The sequence below is a fragment of the Malaclemys terrapin genome, chromosome 17 (genome assembly GCF_027887155.1).
Source record: "Malaclemys terrapin pileata isolate rMalTer1 chromosome 17, rMalTer1.hap1, whole genome shotgun sequence".
Lineage (NCBI taxonomy): Eukaryota > Metazoa > Chordata > Testudines > Emydidae > Malaclemys > Malaclemys terrapin.
In genome coordinates, this window is record NC_071521.1 from 18,900,959 (window position 1) to 18,920,720 (window position 19,762).

General features: G+C 46.6%; 1 protein-coding gene across 1 annotated transcript in view; it reads right to left on the minus strand.

The window, feature by feature from the left end:
- CACNA1B (calcium voltage-gated channel subunit alpha1 B) overlaps positions 1–19,762 on the minus strand; it is a 508,111-nt gene that overhangs the window by 203,224 nt on the left and 285,125 nt on the right. The window contains exons 8-10 of the mRNA XM_054007857.1: positions 11,632–11,747; positions 3,254–3,310; positions 608–697 (exon numbers count right to left, since the gene is read on the minus strand). Of these exons, the coding sequence (XP_053863832.1) occupies positions 608–697; positions 3,254–3,310; positions 11,632–11,747 (263 nt within the window). The remainder of the gene's footprint in view (positions 1–607; positions 698–3,253; positions 3,311–11,631; positions 11,748–19,762) is intronic.

Sequence of the window (19,762 nt, forward strand, 5' to 3'; positions counted from 1 at the left end):
GGTGACCATCTGTGCGCAGCCCTTCATCTCCACATCTGGCTTAACAATGTGAAGATCTGCAACAAGAGACATTGCTAGGGCAAAGGTTATAGAACTAGCAGAGACGTCCAGTCCAGGGTTTCCCTGTGCCCATCCAGAATACAAGCCATTCTCTAAAGAAGTCAGCCATGTGTCCAACAGGGAACACTGTTCATTTATGGGCTTGGATTGTTGTCCATTCCCTCGCCTCCCCACAACAGATGAGGCTAGAGAGCACTTTAAGGCCCAGCCTGACGCAGCGGGTGGTGTATGGATGGAGGAGCATTCCCCAAGATGGAGTCCCAGAGTCATTGTGCCTGATGCAGGAACGACTCCTCCAAGGGCTCTGTAAGGGCAAGGACTGGGATTGTATCTGGCTCTCAAGCAGGAGTGCAGAAGGGTGGAGGAGAGCTCCTGGCTCCTCTCCCACTCCCGTGCACACTGGTTAAGGACCAGATGCTGAAATGTCCCTGGGTTCCAGCAATTAAGTGCAGTCTGTTGAAACAAAGGAATGGCTCAGAGGAGTGTGACACGAAAGCGCTTTGCCCGAGTTCTTAACACCACCAGAGAATGCTGGGCCAGTACTCACCAACGGAGCAAATGTCTGTGAAATGGTCCTCCCCCTCTTCAGCATGAATCAGGTCGTTTTTGCTCTTCTTTATTGTAGCTCTTTTCAACACTGCATGCAAATTTAAAAAAAAAAAAAAAAAGCACCATAAACATTGTGTAGTCGATCCTCTCTCCACCTCTCACTCGCCGGGGCCTGTATTTCCTTCCCAATGCCAACTAAAAGCTGCCATACATGGATAAGCCGTAGCAAATGGATCAACCTCCAGCTTTGTACCGTGGCCTCTGCTTGCTTTGATGTCAGGGTCATTATTTATTTAACCTTCTAAATCTTGAAAGTTTGCCAGGCAGGACTTCTGTCCACCCACGTCTCAATGCGACTGAAATGGCAAGAAAAGACAGCGGGAAAGAAAAATATCCGGTAGCTTCTTAGAGCTCGGAGGCAGGGCACTGCCACCGTTGTTCATTTCAGCACAGCTTCCGGAGTGATATTTATGTTAAACAAAAGCATATGCAGAGGAGAGATTTGCCTTGGTTAATTGAGCCATGATGAGATATGGGATAGTAGTGCTATTATCTGTTAACATATTCATATTGACACCCTGCTTTTCTATCGCATGCACCATTAAAACGTCAGCATTCACTCTATTCCAGTAGAGAGAGTTTGCCACCATATGTTGCCCTAAGCACAGGAAATACCATGGATAAGCAGATAATACCCCATGGTGAATGTCTTTTTAATGACACCCACTCTACAATACCTTCCATCTGGGGACGTCAAAACTCTTTGAAAACATAAGCCTGACCCGGCAACCCCTTTTGTGAGGTAGGTAAATATCACTATCCCTGTTTTACAGATGGAGAAACCGAGGCACGGAAAGATTAACTGATTTGCCCAACGCCATTGAACATGTCAGTGGCAAAGCGGAATTGCTGCCTCGCAAACCCTGCTCTGAGCCTTAGACCACCTGCCTTGGAACCTTGCGAACTATCAGAAAATATTTTGATACCGTCTTGATAAGAGTTTAAAAACAATATAATGATTAAGCACCATTTGCTACCAGCAGTAAGACACTCCATGGTGTGGTGATACAAACTGTCCACTGGAGACATACAGGAAATCTGCTATGTCAGAACTGTCTTGAGGATAATTGGGGTTTGCGGTAATGTGAACAGGGGATCCTTATCCTACACCAGCTGCATTGGTATGATTGAATAATGGGTGCAGCACCTCCCCTGCATCAAAATCCTTCTTATAAATGATGGCATAATTCACTTTAGAGATGGCCTCACAGCAACCCCCCAGATTCACAAGTATCCGAACTCTGGAGGGTGAAAGGTTCTAATCGGAACTGGGATCTGGATCCAATTTTTGCATATACCGACTTAATACAGGTGAAGCAATAGGCCCCAGCTTTGGGGCATTACATATCTGGGTCTGAATTCTGTGGCCCAACTCCGTCTCTCTTTTAGTTACACAACTCCCCTCTTGTAAAGCTATTCCTCCAAACCAGGCGCTCATTGCGACCAACAGCACCGGCTACAACCAAGCACTGTGCAAAACTTCCCTCCCACCCCAAAGCTCTGCCGAAGCACCTCAAACCTGACCTGCCAAACCCCTGCTTTTCCACTCCTGTGCCTCTCCTGCGTGCAGATCACCAACCACTCCAAAGCATGCCAGATTTTGTGATCCTTTTGCATGGTGGACCAGTGGCCATGGAGGATTCAGATAAACCTTGTTCCTAGTGACCTGTGGTACTCAGGATCTGAGGTCACAAGCAAAAAGTCTCACCCCACTGTGCCACCTAACCCCCTGTTGATTTGCAATCCACTCACTGTTGTAGCTGCTGCCGCCAGTCTCCGCCGGTGCTGTGCCTTGCTGAATAGGCCCTTCGGAGGCAGCCCTCCCTGACAGTGAATGGGAGGAGAAACAAAAAAAGAGAAGGGGAGGGACGGGGAGGGAAGGGGAAAGGAGGAGACACAGGAGGACGAAAGATGGTCAGAAAAGGGAGAGGGAAGAGTCTTTAACTGAACGTTCACTGTCTGTAACATCCTAAGAGTTTGATGTCAGAGGCAGGGGGAAAACACTCTCCATAGTCTCACGGCACCTGTGTCGGAAATCTTAATCCCTCGAGTTCTCCTGCTAACATGAGGCCCCTAGGAGTCGTGAGATTAGATAGGATCACCACACCCTGCTATGTCTTACTGCTTAAAAGTGACAGGGGTCTTAGTCTCTTTGTCAAATCCTTTCGAAAACCTTCATTTCGAGTCCTGCCTTTATTTATTTTTGCTGGCATCCACACTGAAGCTTTCCCCTCAAGGCTACAAGTAGACACATCCCTCCACACTACCCAGAGGCTGGTAGGGGGCCCTGTGCACACCAGACCCCCACAATTACACTGGGAGTCTGGCAGATCCCAGGGGTGGTGCCCCATCCCAGAACGACGTGTCTCATAGCTGATGATTGTCCACCTGAAACTTTGAAGAAGTCCCACACAGGAAGAGGGAATTTTAGCTGGGTTTGCTCCAAGGCTGGGATCAGAATTTTCAGCTGCATGCAAAGATATGGCGCTTGTACCCGCTAGGTCACAGTGAAAACCACATCCGCATACGGCGTATAAATCTCTCCTCTAGTGCAAGAGGAAAAGTACAAGGCAAAATGACCTACCGTCCAGGGGGGACTTCTCTTCGGCATTCTTGTCTTCTTCTGCCAGCATCACCTCCTCTGCAAAAGGGAAACAGCAGCGCTCAACCCTGGATTGGTTGCATTTTCATCATAAAGCTTCCTGACTGGGAGGCAGTGGGCGTGGACGTTTGCCACAGCATTAGCTCACCATACCGCCCAACTAGACTGAGTCTTTAGACTCCGCATTGAGTAAGGGGCAGCACCGAGAGTCATAATTACTCCCTTGCGCCCTTCTTGCTTCAGGAAGGAAAGCAAGTTATGAAAACCCTAGAAGAGTTGCAGCTTGCTTCGCCCCTCTCACCGAGCCACCTCCTCAGACAAGTAAGAAGGCAGAGCTTTGGCTTTGCCAACACCCCTCTGCCCAGTCCCCACCTACTTGCTTGCAGTGGTGAGTATCTGGAGAGCAATTGCTGCCACCCACCCCAACCTGGACCCAAGATCTGCATAGGCATAAGCACATACTGTAGTACCATCGCTCTCAGTCAAATTCGAGCCATCGTACCAGCAGTGAAAGAGGCCATACGCCATTACCATGTCTCTGAGACACTCACTCATCAATGCCAGGACTTAAGGCACTTGTGCACTGATCTGCAACTTGTCTGTGTGAAATCATGGCTCCACTGAAGTCAATGGCAAAACTCCAATGGCTTTCAGTGGGGTCAGGATTTCACCCACTGTGTCGACACAGTTAAAACTACATAAGACACATGAAAAAAACTTGTTTTGTTTTCCCAATTTATATGAATGGTCTCCAAAATTGGCAGAGTTGATGACGCTCTCCAGTAATGTCTGAACCTAGTATTGACTGAAGCCAAAGCATGGAACCAGTGGTGCTTTAACTTACTAGAGTAGGGCAAATTCCATCCATGTGAAACTACACTATACAGTATTCTACAGCAACAAGCCAAAAGACCAGGGTTTGTATAAATAGTTCTACAGTGTTTTGGCTTATTACTGCACAATAATGAATTGTCAAAGGGTTTTTTAAAGAAGGGACTGGTGAACCTCACAAGACTTTGACGTTCTAAATTGTAATTTTCTTTACATTCTTAAGCATAACTGTGCACTTGGATTTAGTAAAGTATCTGATAGAGTGTCTCACAAAATCCTACTTGAAAAGACAATTTAAATCATCTTAGATCTGGCTAAAGAAACAGACCACACAGCAAAGAACCTATTAGTTGGGGGAGCTATCTAGAGAGATACTAGGCCAGGGGTCGGCAACCTTTCAGAAGTGGTGTGCCGAATCTTCATTTATTCACTCTGATTTAAGGTTTCGCGTGCCAGTCATACATTTGAACGTTTTTAGAAGGTCTCTTTCTATAAGTCTATAATATAGAACTAAACTATTGTTGTAGGTAAAGTAAATAAGGTTTTAAAAAAGTTTAAGAAGCTTCATTTAAAATTAAATTAAAACGCAGAGCCCCCCGGACCAGTGGCCAGGACCAGAGCAGTGTGAGTGCCACTGAAAATCAGCTCGCGTGCCACCTTCGGCACACGTGCCATAGGTTGCCTACCCCTGTACTAGAGAGATGGATGTTAACAACAGTCTTAAAATATCTTTATTAATTATATGGAAGAGATAGTGAATGCTGCTACACTAATGAAAAGACACAAAATTGAAAGGAGAAATAATACAAAGGGACAGAGAGATTAGAAATATGGGCAGAAAAGAGCAAAATGAGATTCAACTGGGGAAAATGCAGATTAATGCATCTGAGTGAAAAATAATTAGAGACATTCAGTCAGCGGGAGGGAGATCTCCAGGAAGCAGAGGTGCTGACAGAGACTGGCAGGTGATCGCAAACAACAAATGATAGATCAGTCTGCAGTTTTACAAGGTATCCAATGAGTCCAATATAATTTTGGGTGCATATGTAGAGGCATCACGTGACAGAACAGGAAAGTAGAAAGTGCCTTTCTAGATGGCTCAGGTGTGACTCCACCTGCAACATCACTGGACACCTCAGTATCCAAAAGATACGCACAAGTTGGACAGTTGAGAGAGGAGCTGCAGAAATGTTTAGGAGTGGGGTGGGGAGGGAGAAGATGACAAGAGTTAAATATGGCTAAGTGACAACGCAAGGGGAATATGGTATTTCTGAAATAGGAGGAAGAGGAATAATTTAACGTTGTAGAAAGGGGTATTACATGGGAGGTACTGGGACAAATTAAGTAAAGGAGTTGTCCGTGACTGTGAGGTCCCGTAGGCTGTGGAACAGTCTCCCAAGGGAAGTAATGGAACCCTTGTCACTTTGTCCAGTTTACTTCTGAACGAGCCACGGAGTAGTAGATGTACAATATAGAACGATCTTCTTTTGGCTGGACGATGGACTGCATACCGTAATAATGCAGGGCTTTATCTGTAGCTTCTCTGAGCCTTATTTCACACAGCTAGATACATTAAGTTACAGTGAGAACTGAAATCCAACAGCTTGGCTTGGATTTGAGTGTAAACTTCATGTTTGCAACTGAAACAAAGAATATGAAAAAAGAGCAGGAGTACTTGTGGCACCTTAGTGACTAAAAAATTTATTTGAGCATAAGCTTTCGTGGGCTACAGCCCACTTCATCGGATGCATAGAATGGAACATATAGTAAGGAGAGATATATACATACAGAACATGGAAAGGTAGAAGTAGCCATATCAACTCTAAGCGGCTAATTAATTAAGAGGAGCAATTATCAGCAGGAGAAAAAAAACTTTTGTAGTGATAATCAAGATGTCCCATTCCAGACACTTGACAAGAAGGTACGAGGATACTTAACATGGGGAAATAGATTCAATGACTCATTACACAGATTGAATCTATTTCTCTGCACTTAACTATCCATAGTGATAGCTGCCTTCAAGATTAGACCTATTGCTACTAATTAATTGCTGGGAATACGCTTGGCGTTGAACATGGCACAAAATAAAGCCAGCCCTTTCCCTAAAGAGCTTGCAAGCTAGCAAGCCAGACACCACAACCGAGAGACCACTGCTCTACAGTCTCTGTCATGTAGAGAAAGGACACTGCGTGCCAAGGAAAAGGCTGGATTATTGGAATTAAAGCTGCAATGGAACTACAACAAGGCAGAAGAATCAAATTAAGTTATCGGGGCTAGTAAATATGAAAGACAAAAATGCATCTATAAGGAGAACCCCACTAAACTTTCATCTGGGCTCATCACATGTCCCATGAATGAGCACTCTGACCCTCCCACTGAATCTCTGGCATGGCTTCGCCTCTCTTTAATTAATCCAGTTTCTAGGCTCAGCTGTGTGAGGGGATTGCTGTCTCTGTGCATCTTCCACAAAGGCTACGTCCTGATGCTGCTGAAAGCTCACAATGCTGGAGCATGAGACTCACGTGACAACGAGCTGGAAGAGAGAGGTTAAATGAATTGTCCCAAAGATCGCTTATTCCAGGGGAAAAGAAATGCACAGGAACTGGCGGTGAAGGGCTGTGGCTAGGAGATGGATTTGAAAGGAATTAAAATGCAAGAAGCGGCTTGATTCGCTCTGAATTTTAAGACTTTCAGTCTCCAAAGCGAAAACATTTTCAAATGATGCATGTCCTTGTAAGATAAGAGAAATGGCTTCAAAAGACTATTTGGGGATTTATGAATGCTTTTCTCTTTGCAGAGGGAAGTTCTAGCTCTCAGCTCCCTTAGAAATGCAGCATGACAGCCTAAGAATTGCTACAGCTCTGAGGAGTTTAATGAAGAAAGCAGCAGTGGCAAGATCATTTTCACGGATTACATCGGTGTCTCCTCAATGCTCTTCTCCTTTATTCCCCTAAAGGGCACAGTTTCAAATAAACTCCTTGCCACCTTCCTTTTGAGCCAAAGAAAAAACACCCTTCCCCAGCAGAGCGTGAGTGAGGCTGCAGGTTCCCAGCACAGCAACAACTTTCCCTGGTTTCCAGCTAGATATCACTTGGCGTTGAATTCGCCGAGGAAGTGGCGGTTGGTAAGAGAACTGTGTTTGTGGGTCTAGGGCTGTGAAACAATGCAATCCATAGACATTGTGCACCATTGGCTGGCTACATTTCAACGGTGGGTAGAGATTACCCTTGGACAGAGTTTATTTAAAAAATCCCATGGACTTCATTCTTTAGTCTGTGCGGTCTTTAAGTCAGATTAAAGATGTCTCTTTCTAGCAGATATGCTGAACCAGAAGTTCCGGGCTTGAGGCAGGAGTTACAGGGTGAAGTTCTGTGGTCTGTGTTTTGCAGGAGGTCAGACTAGTTGATCACAATGTTCCCTTCTGACCTTAAAAAAAATCTACGAATCTATGAAAATTCTCCTTGCATCCCAGTTTTACACCAGTGTATCTTTGCTAACCCGAACAGAGTCACACCACATTTACACCAACGTGAAAGTAAAATCAGACCCTATATGTTGGCTTCCTTCTCTCATGTCCACCTCCAGGCCCTTCTTTCAGAATGCCCCATTATCTATGTAACAGCCACCTGAAATCTGTCTGCCTAACGACCATCCTCTCCTTATCCACATCCCTCCTAAAAACTCAGCTTTGCTGGGTTGCCTATGCAAAGCGAGTTCATACATTAAAAATATAAATCCGCTCCCGCAAAACTGCAAGGGAGCCATCAAGACATGCACATGTTGGAATGAGTAACCCCAAGGTCTTATTCTTGTGCCCGCCTCCTCCCCTCTCCCCACTCCGTGGCTCGCGATTCTCACTTGGACCACCTGTGAATGTAGGCTATAAGCTTTCTGAGGAAAAGCCACTTCCCCTATAACAAGCCTTCTCCATTGAAGGCACCTGCCCTCAGAGTGTTAATATGGTCTGCAGCTTTGGGGTCCTTTTGCAGTCCTCAGTGCTACCAGATGTCCAACGGACCATGACAGTAAAAAGCAGTTAAGCAGGAGTCTGCATTTCATCCTTGGCCATGGTGATCCACACACTCATAACCTCCAGCCTTGATTAATGCACCTCATTGTATCTCAGAATGGAGCCCCATACCCTGGAAAAGCTCCAACTGGTACAAAATGCTGCAGCCCATCTGCTTAACAACATGGGGTACCACAAGGACATCACCCCGGTGCTCTGCTCTCTGAACTGGCTCCCACAATGAAAACCGATTCCAGTTTAAGGTGTCTGCCCCGATATTCAAAGCCTTCCATGGGACTGGTCCTAGATACTTGATGTTTCACTGGAGAGTTGAAACTATCAGCCAGTTTGGGGAGGCTCATGGGACCAGGAAACAGACCTCTGACAGTGTCAGGAATCAGGGCCGGCAGCAAAGCCAGTCTCCTGGCAAGCTAATGAGTGAAGCTGGCCTGCAGTAGGCTACCTGATTGGCTATGCCATCTGATTGATTGAAAGAATCAGCAAACCAGCTCCTATGTGTAGCAGCAGTTCAGTGATTGCTCAAAGCGTGTGCCCCCAGCTGTGATAGATCCTGCTCCTGCCCTGTCCTCAGCCCCGATCCTGCTTGGCCTCACACCAAGAACCCCAGTCTCGAACCTCAGCTCCAGTTCCTGTCTTCTGACTCCGGCTCCGACCATTGGCCCTGGCACCAAGCCTCTGACTCCGATTCCCTGGCTACCATCCCCTGCTCTAACCACTAGCCATGACTCCTGTGCCAACCCCGAGGCACAACCGCCCACATCCCAGTCACAGACAGACAGGAGCTGAATTTAGACAGTTGGGCTCCCCTCTCCCAAGAGATGAGATTGATCACACCCCATTTAGAGCCAAATGCAGGACTCCTCTCTGGCCTAGCCCTCCCGCAACAAACTCTTATCTCCCAAACCTGCACTCAGAATTGAGATCCAGTTTCCACACTAGCTCCTCTATTCCTGTCACTCACAACTTCCTCAAACAAATTCCGTTGAGCTAAAATGATCAGTGCTTGGTCTCAGCCCCAAGGTAAGCTCTTCTGGGAAGTTTAAGTAAAATTGGCTGTCTTCGAGCTTGGAAGCACTAAAAATACCAAAACCACTCTTCTAATTAAATTCCAGCTGAAATATTAGCATTTGCAGGGCTTAGAAATACCTAGCTTATTTTATAACACTATTTCGGGGGGGGAGAGGGGGAATCAATTCAAGCTTTAAGAAAACGGGTGTAATTTATTTTTAAGTCAGCACATTTAAATCCAGTGCTTTCTATTTCTTTTCCTATCCTTTTGTTAAGAAAGCATTTGTTAAGTACCCCCTCAATTAAGGCTTCCTGTATTAAGTATACCTCATGCAAGCAGTCCCATATTAAGGATGTCACCATTAAGCACACCTTTGTTTCAGATGCCTCAACTAGAAACGCCTCTGCCAAAGTTATAAACTCCTCCGTTAAAGCAGCCTCAGGTAAGTCCATTTCTGCATCTGTTAAAGTTACATTGCTTTGGTGATTTACCAGCAGTGACCTGTCTCTAAGGTCTTTTAGTAATGCCAAGATTCTTACTTCTGCATTCCTTAAGTAGCCATGCGGGCTGGTTGGTCCAGGACTGTCCACGATATGTTTCTCTCCCCTTCCTCTGAAGCAGCTTGTTCTGGCAAAATTCCCATTGACTTCACTGGGGCCAAGATTTCAAGACCTGACTTTTGAGCACTTGATTTCTCAGCTTTAGCATAGCCTCCAATGCTCCTTTTGGCATTTAATGATTTCCCAGCCTACCTATTTGTTTTCTGCTGCATGAAACTTCCTTCAGGCTGTCCTAGGAGCCGGTATTACATTGCTATTGTATTTCCAACAATGCCTCAGCAGGAGTGTTTTATTATTCCCTGATTCAGCTACTTCCTTTAAGCTTTGCAGTTCTAAATGTCACATGTCATTAGAAAAAATGGAAACGATAGGCATCTCATAGCATTTGTGCCACACGCTCATGTGACATTTAGGGACAAAGTGACACAGCAGCCAGACATTCCCACAGAGAGGTTCCACAGTGGCGTGCGAATTTAAGGGAAGAGATTTCCCTGTATGTTTTGCAACTTACGCATCTCAATTTTCAAACAACCACTTCCAGCAATACCTGGCACTTGCACAGTTCCTTTCAGCAGAACATGTCAAAGCTCTTTAACCAATCAGAATAAAACCAGGCCACACCCTTGCAAGAACAGTGCTGGTATCTTCATTTTACCAATGGGGTAACCGAGGGTACCTCTACACTGGAGCTGGAGGTATAGCTTCTAGTTGGGGTAGACATACCTGCGCTAGCTTTGATTGAGCTATCATACTAAATATAGCCATGGAGCCAGAGGGGCGGGATGGGCTAGCCACCCAGAGTACCTATGTAGGATCTTAGATAGGATAGTACTCAGGGTGGCTAGGCTGAGCGACTGTTTGTGCTGCCGTGTGCACACTGCTGGTTTTAGCATGCTGGATCCATCAAAGCTAGTGCATATATTTTTATCTGAGCTGGAAATTACACCTCCGGCTACAGCTCAGCTCAGAGAGACCAAGGAGTCACAAGGGCCCCTAAAACAAGGCAGCTAGAGACGGGATTAGAACGGAGGCATCCTCTGCTCTAGATAAACCTTTAATTAATTTGAATCTGAAGTAGCACAAAGTTGTAAACAAATGGAGGGACAATATATGAATAGAAAGCAATGTGAATGGTTCCTTTCTTGAATGCTAAGGAACCACAGAATTAAAAGGGAGATAAAGTGTGGGTAACTAATTGAGGGTAGTTCCCGCTGAGCAGTTACACTCAATAAATCTTGGTCAATACAATTGGCTTTTGATTGTCACTCTACAGAGTACAGTGTGAAATAATGGGTTCAGGTGACCATACAAACTGCTGCTGCTTCTTCCTCCTACTTAACATTTCAAAGCTTCAGCCTTTCCTCTCTGACCAGACTGTCAAAATTCTTGTCCAGGCAACTGTCATCTTCTGTCTTGACTACTGCAATCGCCTCTTCAAATCCCAGCAAATGTTAATGCCTCGGAGGAATTCACAGAGGGGCAGAGCTAGCCATGGATGGGTTTGCAGAGGGGGTAAAAGCCATCCAAGGAATAAAGGGAAAGAAATGAAGCCACTGGACATACATACGGTCATTTTTTCAAATACAGGCACCCAGGCTGTGCATGGTAAAACACAGACATAGCAGTTACAAGCATGAACAAAGAGACAGGTAGGGGCACAAAATGAGTCACTGCAAGCACTTGTCCATTTTGCATGTGCAACTGTCTGTTTTGAACACAGTTATCTGTTTGCAGAAGCATATTTTGTGGGTGCAACTTAGGGAGCTGCGAGGACAGTGTCCCCTGCAGTGTCAGTCGGGGTTTCAATGCTATTTAAAAGGGGGAGAGGCCTAATTTTTTCAACACAAGGTTGTTTCTTTAGCATCACAAGGTGGCCCAAGTCACAGCACACGCACGTCGAGACAAAGCAGGAGGAGGGCTCTCTCCTTACCTGCCTTGAAGATCCACTCCAAGTACCCGTTCAGCTCCCGTTCGATCTGCTGCTGTCTACGGAGCTTCAGGAAGGCCCGGCGGTTCTCCACCCTCTCGCGCTCTTTGGCGAACTCGCTGCAGAGAGAGCGAACGTGTATCACACAAGGTCAAGACAGCTTAACAACTCCTCCTTTCTCCTTCAAATTTACTTTTAAAACTCTCCTTTGCCGGGATGCCTACAAAACACTTGACAATGGTTAGGTAGCAGGCGTACTGACAAATATGGTCCCTTTGTTTCCTTTTGCTTCCCTAGCGGCCTGTCTCCACCTGCCGTCTCAGGTCTTATACTCAGATTGTAAGCGTTCTGTTCTGTGTTTGCCTAGCCCAATGGGGTCCAGTCCAGGACTGAGGCGCTGAGACACTACCACAATACAAATAAATAAAACAATAATAATACTGCTGCTAACACTACGTAATAAGGTGCATGTAAACAAAAACCTCTGCTCTTCCCAGAATCACAACTTAATAAAGATCATAATATTATCCCACAGCGGAGCTCCCTGTAGGACTAGTCCCGTCGTACAGCACGCTGAACGTGATCAGGGCACAGCCGGTCTTTTAGAATTCGGAATGGGGAGTTTTAGCCCATCTCTGAACTTTCATGGGCCTGGAAGAGGTTCACAAATGCAAGTCAAACTTGAATCAAGAGTGCTGGTAGGCACTTGGCAGTTATGGTCAAGCATCTCACACAGCCCTAGGCTGAGGATCCGGGAAGTCCCATTAGCTGCTAAAATGACATGGAAATCCATAGTCAAAACGGAACTATAAAGAGGAGTCTGCCAGAAAGTACCTGGAACACGGAGTCATCTAACGTATCCCCCAGCCAGAGCGGGAATCTCTTACACATTATATTCTAGTCTGGGTTTAAATCACCCTAGTGATGGTGTATCCACCACTTCCCTCGCGAGGCTATTCTGCAGCCTAACACACATCACTGTTAGACGCTTTTCCTGATACTCACCTGCAGTTCCTTTTGCTCAGTTTCAATTCATTGATTCCCAGTAACACAGCTTTGAATTTCCCTGCCCAGTCCCTCACTCACTTTGTGGCTGATTCTGATCTCACCTGGGGGTAAATCAGGAGTGACTACTTTGAAGCCAATGGAGTTTACACTTGGGTAAAAGTGGTGTGAGGGAGATCAGGATTGGATCTTTGGTGTTGACACCTTCCAAGTACTTACAGATTATCCTCTTATCCCCCAGTTAGTCATCATTGAGCCAAGCTTGGCCAGTCCCCACAACCTTCCAGTTAATTTTTGTTGTTCTTTTCTAGATTCCCATCCAAAGCATCCAACCCTGTTATCCAAACATGCTCTATGGTTAAAAACCAGCAAGGCTGGGGGTAGGGGATTAGAGGTGCCTGAGGCAGCTTCATGATTTTCATTTCATCTGTCAAAGCTGACACTTTAGCTTAGTCTGGAGGAATTGTCTGACCCGTTTCAAAGGGACTGCAGTGAGAGCTTGATTCACAGCACAGCGCGACCGGCTACCAGTGGATATTTGCCATCAACTGTGCCGGTATTCTGCTCGTCAATCTCAATCTTATGCCTCTCCTCTCCCCTCCCACATCCAACAGCACAACTCATGACCCCATCCTTTGGGTGGAGGAGCAGCTGTGTCACTCCCGGTCTCAAGTGCCTGCCTTGGTATTCGGTGGGCATCTAGCTTGCAATTCGCAAACCTGCACGTGTCAGCAGGGATACTGATTTTCCTCTCTGTCTTTTTTTAATGTTCTGCTTTCTGGTTCAGTGCCCATCGGTCCAGGCCGTGGGACCTCCAGTCAGTTTTGATTTCTTTCAGAGAGAGGAGGAATGAGATCTGACAGCGCCGGGGCAGCAACAGTACTCATATAAAACTACCGTGCGTGGAGGCACAGCTGGGCTATGGTTGTTCCACTGCAAACAATGCAGGACTAGATTGTGCCAGATAAACACAGCCCCGAGTAGGTGGTGACGTGGTGTTGCAGAGTACTAGGCAGAAGGTCATGAAGGACTGTGCTTAACCCCGTGCCCTGTCCGAGATTTAGAGCAGTGGGAGGCACACAAACAGCGCCCCTTCTGGGCAAGGTGCGCTGCAGTGGGCCTGTACAGAGCAGTCTTTGAGTTCTCCCGAGTGCAGGGACTATGAATGTTCTTGGCTCTTGAGTAATGCGCCTAAGACGTGGGGGGGAGGTCCCTTGCACATCCCTCCCCCCCCAGTCACAATCTGGGCCCAGGGAAAAGTAAACCCTAGGTGGGGTTAAATATGCTCTTGGCTATTGACTAGTGGGTGTAGATCCTGCCGTGAATGAGTGTGCTAGGGCACAAGACTGTCATACTGTAGCTTCTAACCAGGCTGACTGACACCCCGCTTGTAAGGTTAGATGCAGTGACAGGCTCCAGCCAACACTGACTAGCAGAGGAAGTTGCACGTAATCAACTATCATAGATACAGTCCCTGGAGACATGTTACAGTGACCTCTGCCAGGTTCAGCCACAAATGGAAAATGTTTAATCCTAAAGTTACATGCTATAACACTGCCACATGCAAGAGCAAGACTGAATCCCAGGTCTCCTGTTCTCCAACGCTGGCTGAGTTTGGACAAGCTGTGGAGGAAGGAGCACCTCAATTCACTTCTCATTGACTCTCTGGTATGATTAAGCAGCTGCCACCCAAGCCACCTGGACTGCAGACAAGGGCACTTTGGGAAAGGTTTTTCCTGGTGGTGAAGTGTAGATGCCTGGTGGAAACAGAGGACTATGCCCGTGTATCTGCTCACAGTCACAGTGGGGAAGATTATTTTTCCCCTCCATTAAAGTTTTCAACAAAAACACACCCCGCCTCACACACATTTCCTTAAACATTTTTCTTTGGTCTTTTTGTTTGTTTGTTGGTTTGTTTTGGCACAAAACTGAAACTCAACAAATTCTCAAGTTTTCCACTTTTCGACAACTGCTTTCGACACCCCCAAAATGTTCACAAATTTCTGTTAAATCCAAAAGCCATTTTCCATTAAAAATAATGTGTTAGAAAATTTTCATCCAGCTCGAGGTGAGAGCACAGAAGGACCCAGAGATGGGGGTGGCTGGCATTAAATAAACCTTCCGATTTATTTAGCAAAATTGTTATTTTCACACCAGTGACAAGCAAAAATCCCTCACAGCGTCACAGACGTGAAAGCAGGAAAGAGCTGTCCGGGCATCCCGCCACACAGTAGAGCAGCTCTCAACCGACAGGACCATTCCTTGTAGGGTGATTCCCAGCATTGTGCCCCGTTCACACAGTGGGGCTAGTTTCCACAGACTGTGGCCTTCTACGTTTCCGTGGGTGGATGCTCTGCAGCATGGTCTCATTCAGACTTAGGGCAGGAGGTAGATGAAGCCCAAGAGAGTGCTCGCACCGGGGAGGCGTGAGGTGAGAAGCTAACAGCAGTGACTCACGCAGGCAGGGCTATCTAGCCTTTCACACACCAAGCTCTAACTTTAGGAGAGGAGATTTTTCCTCGCTCTTTTTCATTGTGAATTTAATGCTGCTGGTGAAGGATGCCAGATTGATAGCCCTGGAGACGGAAAGCCCTTATCTATCCACAGGACGGGCAGCAGCTTCTTCACCAAGGCACTGCAAGCTAGAGCTGCAGACAACCATCTCCAGGGATTGGAAGGCCCATAGCCTGTTCATCTCATTTGGCATCTCTTTTCCAAGTGTCTCTCTTCTCTTTCTCCTACTGTTGTGCAAATGAGTTCAACGTGCTGGCACCAGAGACAGACTCAGAGTGGTTCAAGGAGATGGAACAAAATATCACAGGTGGTTTCATTGATCTATTCTTGTGAGTAAGCTGGTATGTACAAAGGGAAAAGCGCCCTCCCCACCCCGCCCCGGGCATAAACTCCATCTAAGTCTGATGATCCAAGACAGTACCAGGTTACCAAGGTGCTGATGGAGGCAGCCATCTACATAGCCCAATGCAGTTGGCTCTAAAACTTTCTCCCATCATACCCCACTTTTACCAAGGCAAACGACAGGATTGGGGCAAGCAGTAGTTGGAGCCTGGAGTCTTGGAATAATTTAACTCAGGCTACCTCAAATTCCCATCATCCCCTTCAGCCTTCCATCAACCTTCCTGTCCATCTATGTGCTCCCAGAAGCCAGATTGTCCCCCCACATGGTCCCTGATGGCTCCCTGCGGCTTCCTCCTCCACCTCACTCTCTCCTGTCCCAGGGGCTCCCTGCTGGCTGGGCACCAGCAAAGGGGAACAGTGAGACCATGGCACCAAAGAGGTTCTCCCCACACCATAGTTTGCCATAGTGAGGCTGGGGGCCGGGAGACCTCACTGTGGCGAACACCATACTCAACTCTTTGCTTGGATGCAAGACAATCAAACATTATAAGGACTACATATGGAATATATCTGTAATAAATCACATGGAGACACCACACTCATGAACAGGGAGCAAACCCAGGACCTTCAGCATGAAAACCACTTGAGCTAAAGGAGTCACTTCTTTTGCTCAGAGTAGTAGGCTGTTCAAGTTGCTGGAGCCAGCCAGTAGGAAGAGACACAAAGGGTGGTCAACCCCTGGGTGGGTAGAAGATTAAAGTAAATCAGGGTGTAAAAAATGTCAGGATGGCCATTTTGAGGGAAATCATAGCTAAGGAAAAGAAGAGACCATTAAACTAATCTAATCACCACCGGGACCAACAGGGGATTATTGCCTGATGAAGGTCTTCCAAGTGGTTTATCCATGCTAGCTGTAAATATTTCAAGCAATGTGGTTTCCACGATTTCCTCTGGCAGTGACATAAACTGTGTCACAGCATCCAAACCCTTGGCTTCCTTCCATGGGTTTGCAGAGCAGGTCTCAGGGTTAGCTCTGCCACTTCAGAGCAAACCAGCTGAAATGCAAGTGTCAGACAATTTGGCCGTCGTTCTTGGGTTTCCTACCAGCCTCTCTGGGTCAGCTACTCCTGACTTCCTGTGTGACCTCAGCCACGTCCTTCAACCTCCCTGAGCCTCGTTTCCCCGTCAGTAGAATGGGGACATTAACATTTACCCATCTCAGATGAAAGGTGCTATGTACTGTTTATTAATAATTATTATTAAATACAATTACCATACAACTGTGCTGTACATAAATTATCAGAACACAGCTCCTAAAATAGGATGGCAGCCATAGGCTATTGAATTGAAAGCCATGCTCAGTGCAAGCAGAGAGAGAGAGAGAGAAACTGAAGCACAGACCTAGCAGAACAGCTTTATCACCATCCCATGCCCAAAAAGAGATGAGCTGGGCGCATGCAAACGCCCCTTTCGTTTGTGAAACAGAACCTAGTTCAGATGCCTAGGGCTCCGTCACCTCAACTGGGAATTGACCTTCCACTGATGAAGAGTTGCACTGAATCTGCAGTGCATAGCACACAGGAAGCTAACGGCATGCAGCACCGCGTGGGAAAACGTAATCCCATCCGAATGACGCCCAGCCGTATAAACACAACTGGTGAGAAGGCTATTCTTCCTTCTAGGCCTGGCAAGCCAGGCAGATGTTGCAGAGTCTGGGTTGGTCACTGGCTGAAAAGAATTATCTCGGTGGAAAAATAAAGTAGGCCGAGAGAGATGGATGAGCCCTGCGGAGGCTAAATTTGGAAGCTATTGTTACTGAATGTAGGGCAGTGCCCAAGAACAGGCTTGCTAGGGAATAGCAAGCAGTATGTTAAACAGCCTAGTCATTCAACAGCCTAGAGAAAAGGACAGCTGACGCCTAATTCAAGCTGAAAATAAGATTTGGAATAAGGCAACTTCTTTGGTTCCCTGGGATCCAGACCCCACAGTCAGAGGAAGAGTGAGTGCAGCAGTGAATCTGTCATCATAGCATGTGGTGGTGCCAAGCTTGCCTGAGTGGTGCCAGACAGCCTCATGCTGGTTTGCCTCATTTGGCAGGAAAATTAAAGACTGAGGAGTGGGAGGAAGGCAAGAGCTGTTCATGGGGGGGCCTGTGGGGGTGGGGGAGTTTGTCAGGGGAGAGGAGAAGCGGTGCCATTTTAAGGGCTTGGGGGTGGGGGTGTCCCAAAATTCTGGTGGATCAGGGACCAACTTAGTTTTAATCCACCCTTGATGTGACCAGTGATGAAGGAACCTCAAAAGGCCCAGAGATTTGGTGAAGATAGTTCTCCTAAATGTTGTATACTTCTCAGAGTCTTCTCCAAACCTTTCAGGAAATTAAAACTGGCCTAAAAATCTCCCAAGGACCTGCTGCCTATTAATTTCATTTGGTGACCCCTAATTCTGGTATTATGAAGAGTAAATAACATTTCCTTATTTACTTTCTCCACACCAGTCATGATTTTATAGACCTCAATCATATAGAATCATAGAATATTAGGTTTGAAAGAGACCTCAGGAGGTCAGCTAGTCCAATCCCCTGCTCAAAGCAGGACCAATCCCCAACTAAATCATCCCAGCCAGGGCTTTGTCAAGCTGAGCTTAAAAACCTCTAAGGATGGAGTGTCCACCACCTCCCTAGGTAACCCATTCCAGCGCTTCACCACCCTCCTAGTGAAATAGTGTTTCCTAATATCCAACCTAGACCTCCCCCAATGCAACTTGAGACCACTGCTTTTGTTCTGTCATCTGCCACCACTGAGAACCGCCGAGCTCCATCCTCTTTGGAATCCCCCTTCAGGTAGTTGAAGGCTGATATCAAATCCCCCCCACTCTTCTCTTCTGCAGACTAAATAATCCCAGTTCCCTCAGCCTCTCTTCATAAGTCATGTGCCCCAGCCCTCTGATCATTTTCGTTGCCCTCCACTGGACTCTCTCCAATTTGTCCACATCCCTTCTGTAGTGGGGGGACCAAAACTGGACGCAATTCTTAGGTGTGGCCTCACCAGTGTCGAATAGAGGGGAATAATCACTTCCCTCGATCTGCTGGCAATGCTCCCACTTATATAGCCCAATATGCCATTGGCCTTCTTGGCAACGAGGGCACACTGCTGATTCATATCCAGCTTCTCATCCACTGCAATCCCCAGGTCCTTTTCTGCAGAACTGCCGCTTAGCCAGTCGGTCCCCAGCCTGTAGCGGTGCATGGGATTCTTCCCTCCTGCACTTGTCCTTGTTGAACCTCAACACATTTCTTTTGGCCCAATCCTCCAATTTGTCTAGGTCACTCTGGACCCTATCCTTACCCTCCAGCGTATCCACCTCTCCCCCCAGCTTAGTGTCATTGCGAACTTGCTGAGGGTGCAATTAATCCCATCATCCAGATCGTTAATAAAGATGTTAAACAAAACTGGCCCCAGGGCCGACCGCTGGGGCACTCTGCTTGATACCGGCTGCCAACTAGACATCGAGCTATTGATCACTACCCGTTGAGCCCAATGATCTAGCCAGCTTTCTATCCACCTTATAGTATCCTTAGTCCACCTTATCCCCCCTTAGCAGTCTCTTTTCCAAGCTGAAAAGTCTTATTAACCTCTCCTCATATGGAAGCTGTTCCACACCCCTAATAATTTTTGTTGCCCTTTTCTGTACCCTTTCCAATTCCAATATATCTTTGTGGGGTGACCACATCTGCACACGGTATTCAAGATGTGGGCGTATCATGGATTTATATAGAGGCAATATTATATTTTCTGTCTTATTACCTACCACTTTCTTAATGATTCCCAATATTCTGAATCATTACATTCTAAGTGGCCATTCTTTGGCAAGGAAGGGAGCAGGGACAAAAATCTATATAGCAGAAAAGAAACAGCACAGTTTCCTTCCTTCACTAGACTGCCTGTCACCGTGCTCCCAGCTGGAAATGCTTCTCCAAGGAGGGACAGGACTATGAAAACAAGAGGCAGACACCCCAAGACACCCCTTCCCCTCTCCTTGCCAGCTGTATTCTCTGCACCTGAGAAGACAAAAGGAAACAGCTGTTGGACTTTGGGGGCGGAGTTCTGACCTGAAGAGTCTGGTCAGAACCTTGCTGGAAGCACGTGGTGAGAAATTTTGCTTGAATCTAATATAGTTTGTTCAGTTAGGCACCAGGAAACGTTTTATCTTTATTTTTCTTGTAACCATTTCTGACTTTCATGCCTAATTATCTGTACTCACGTAAAATCTCTCT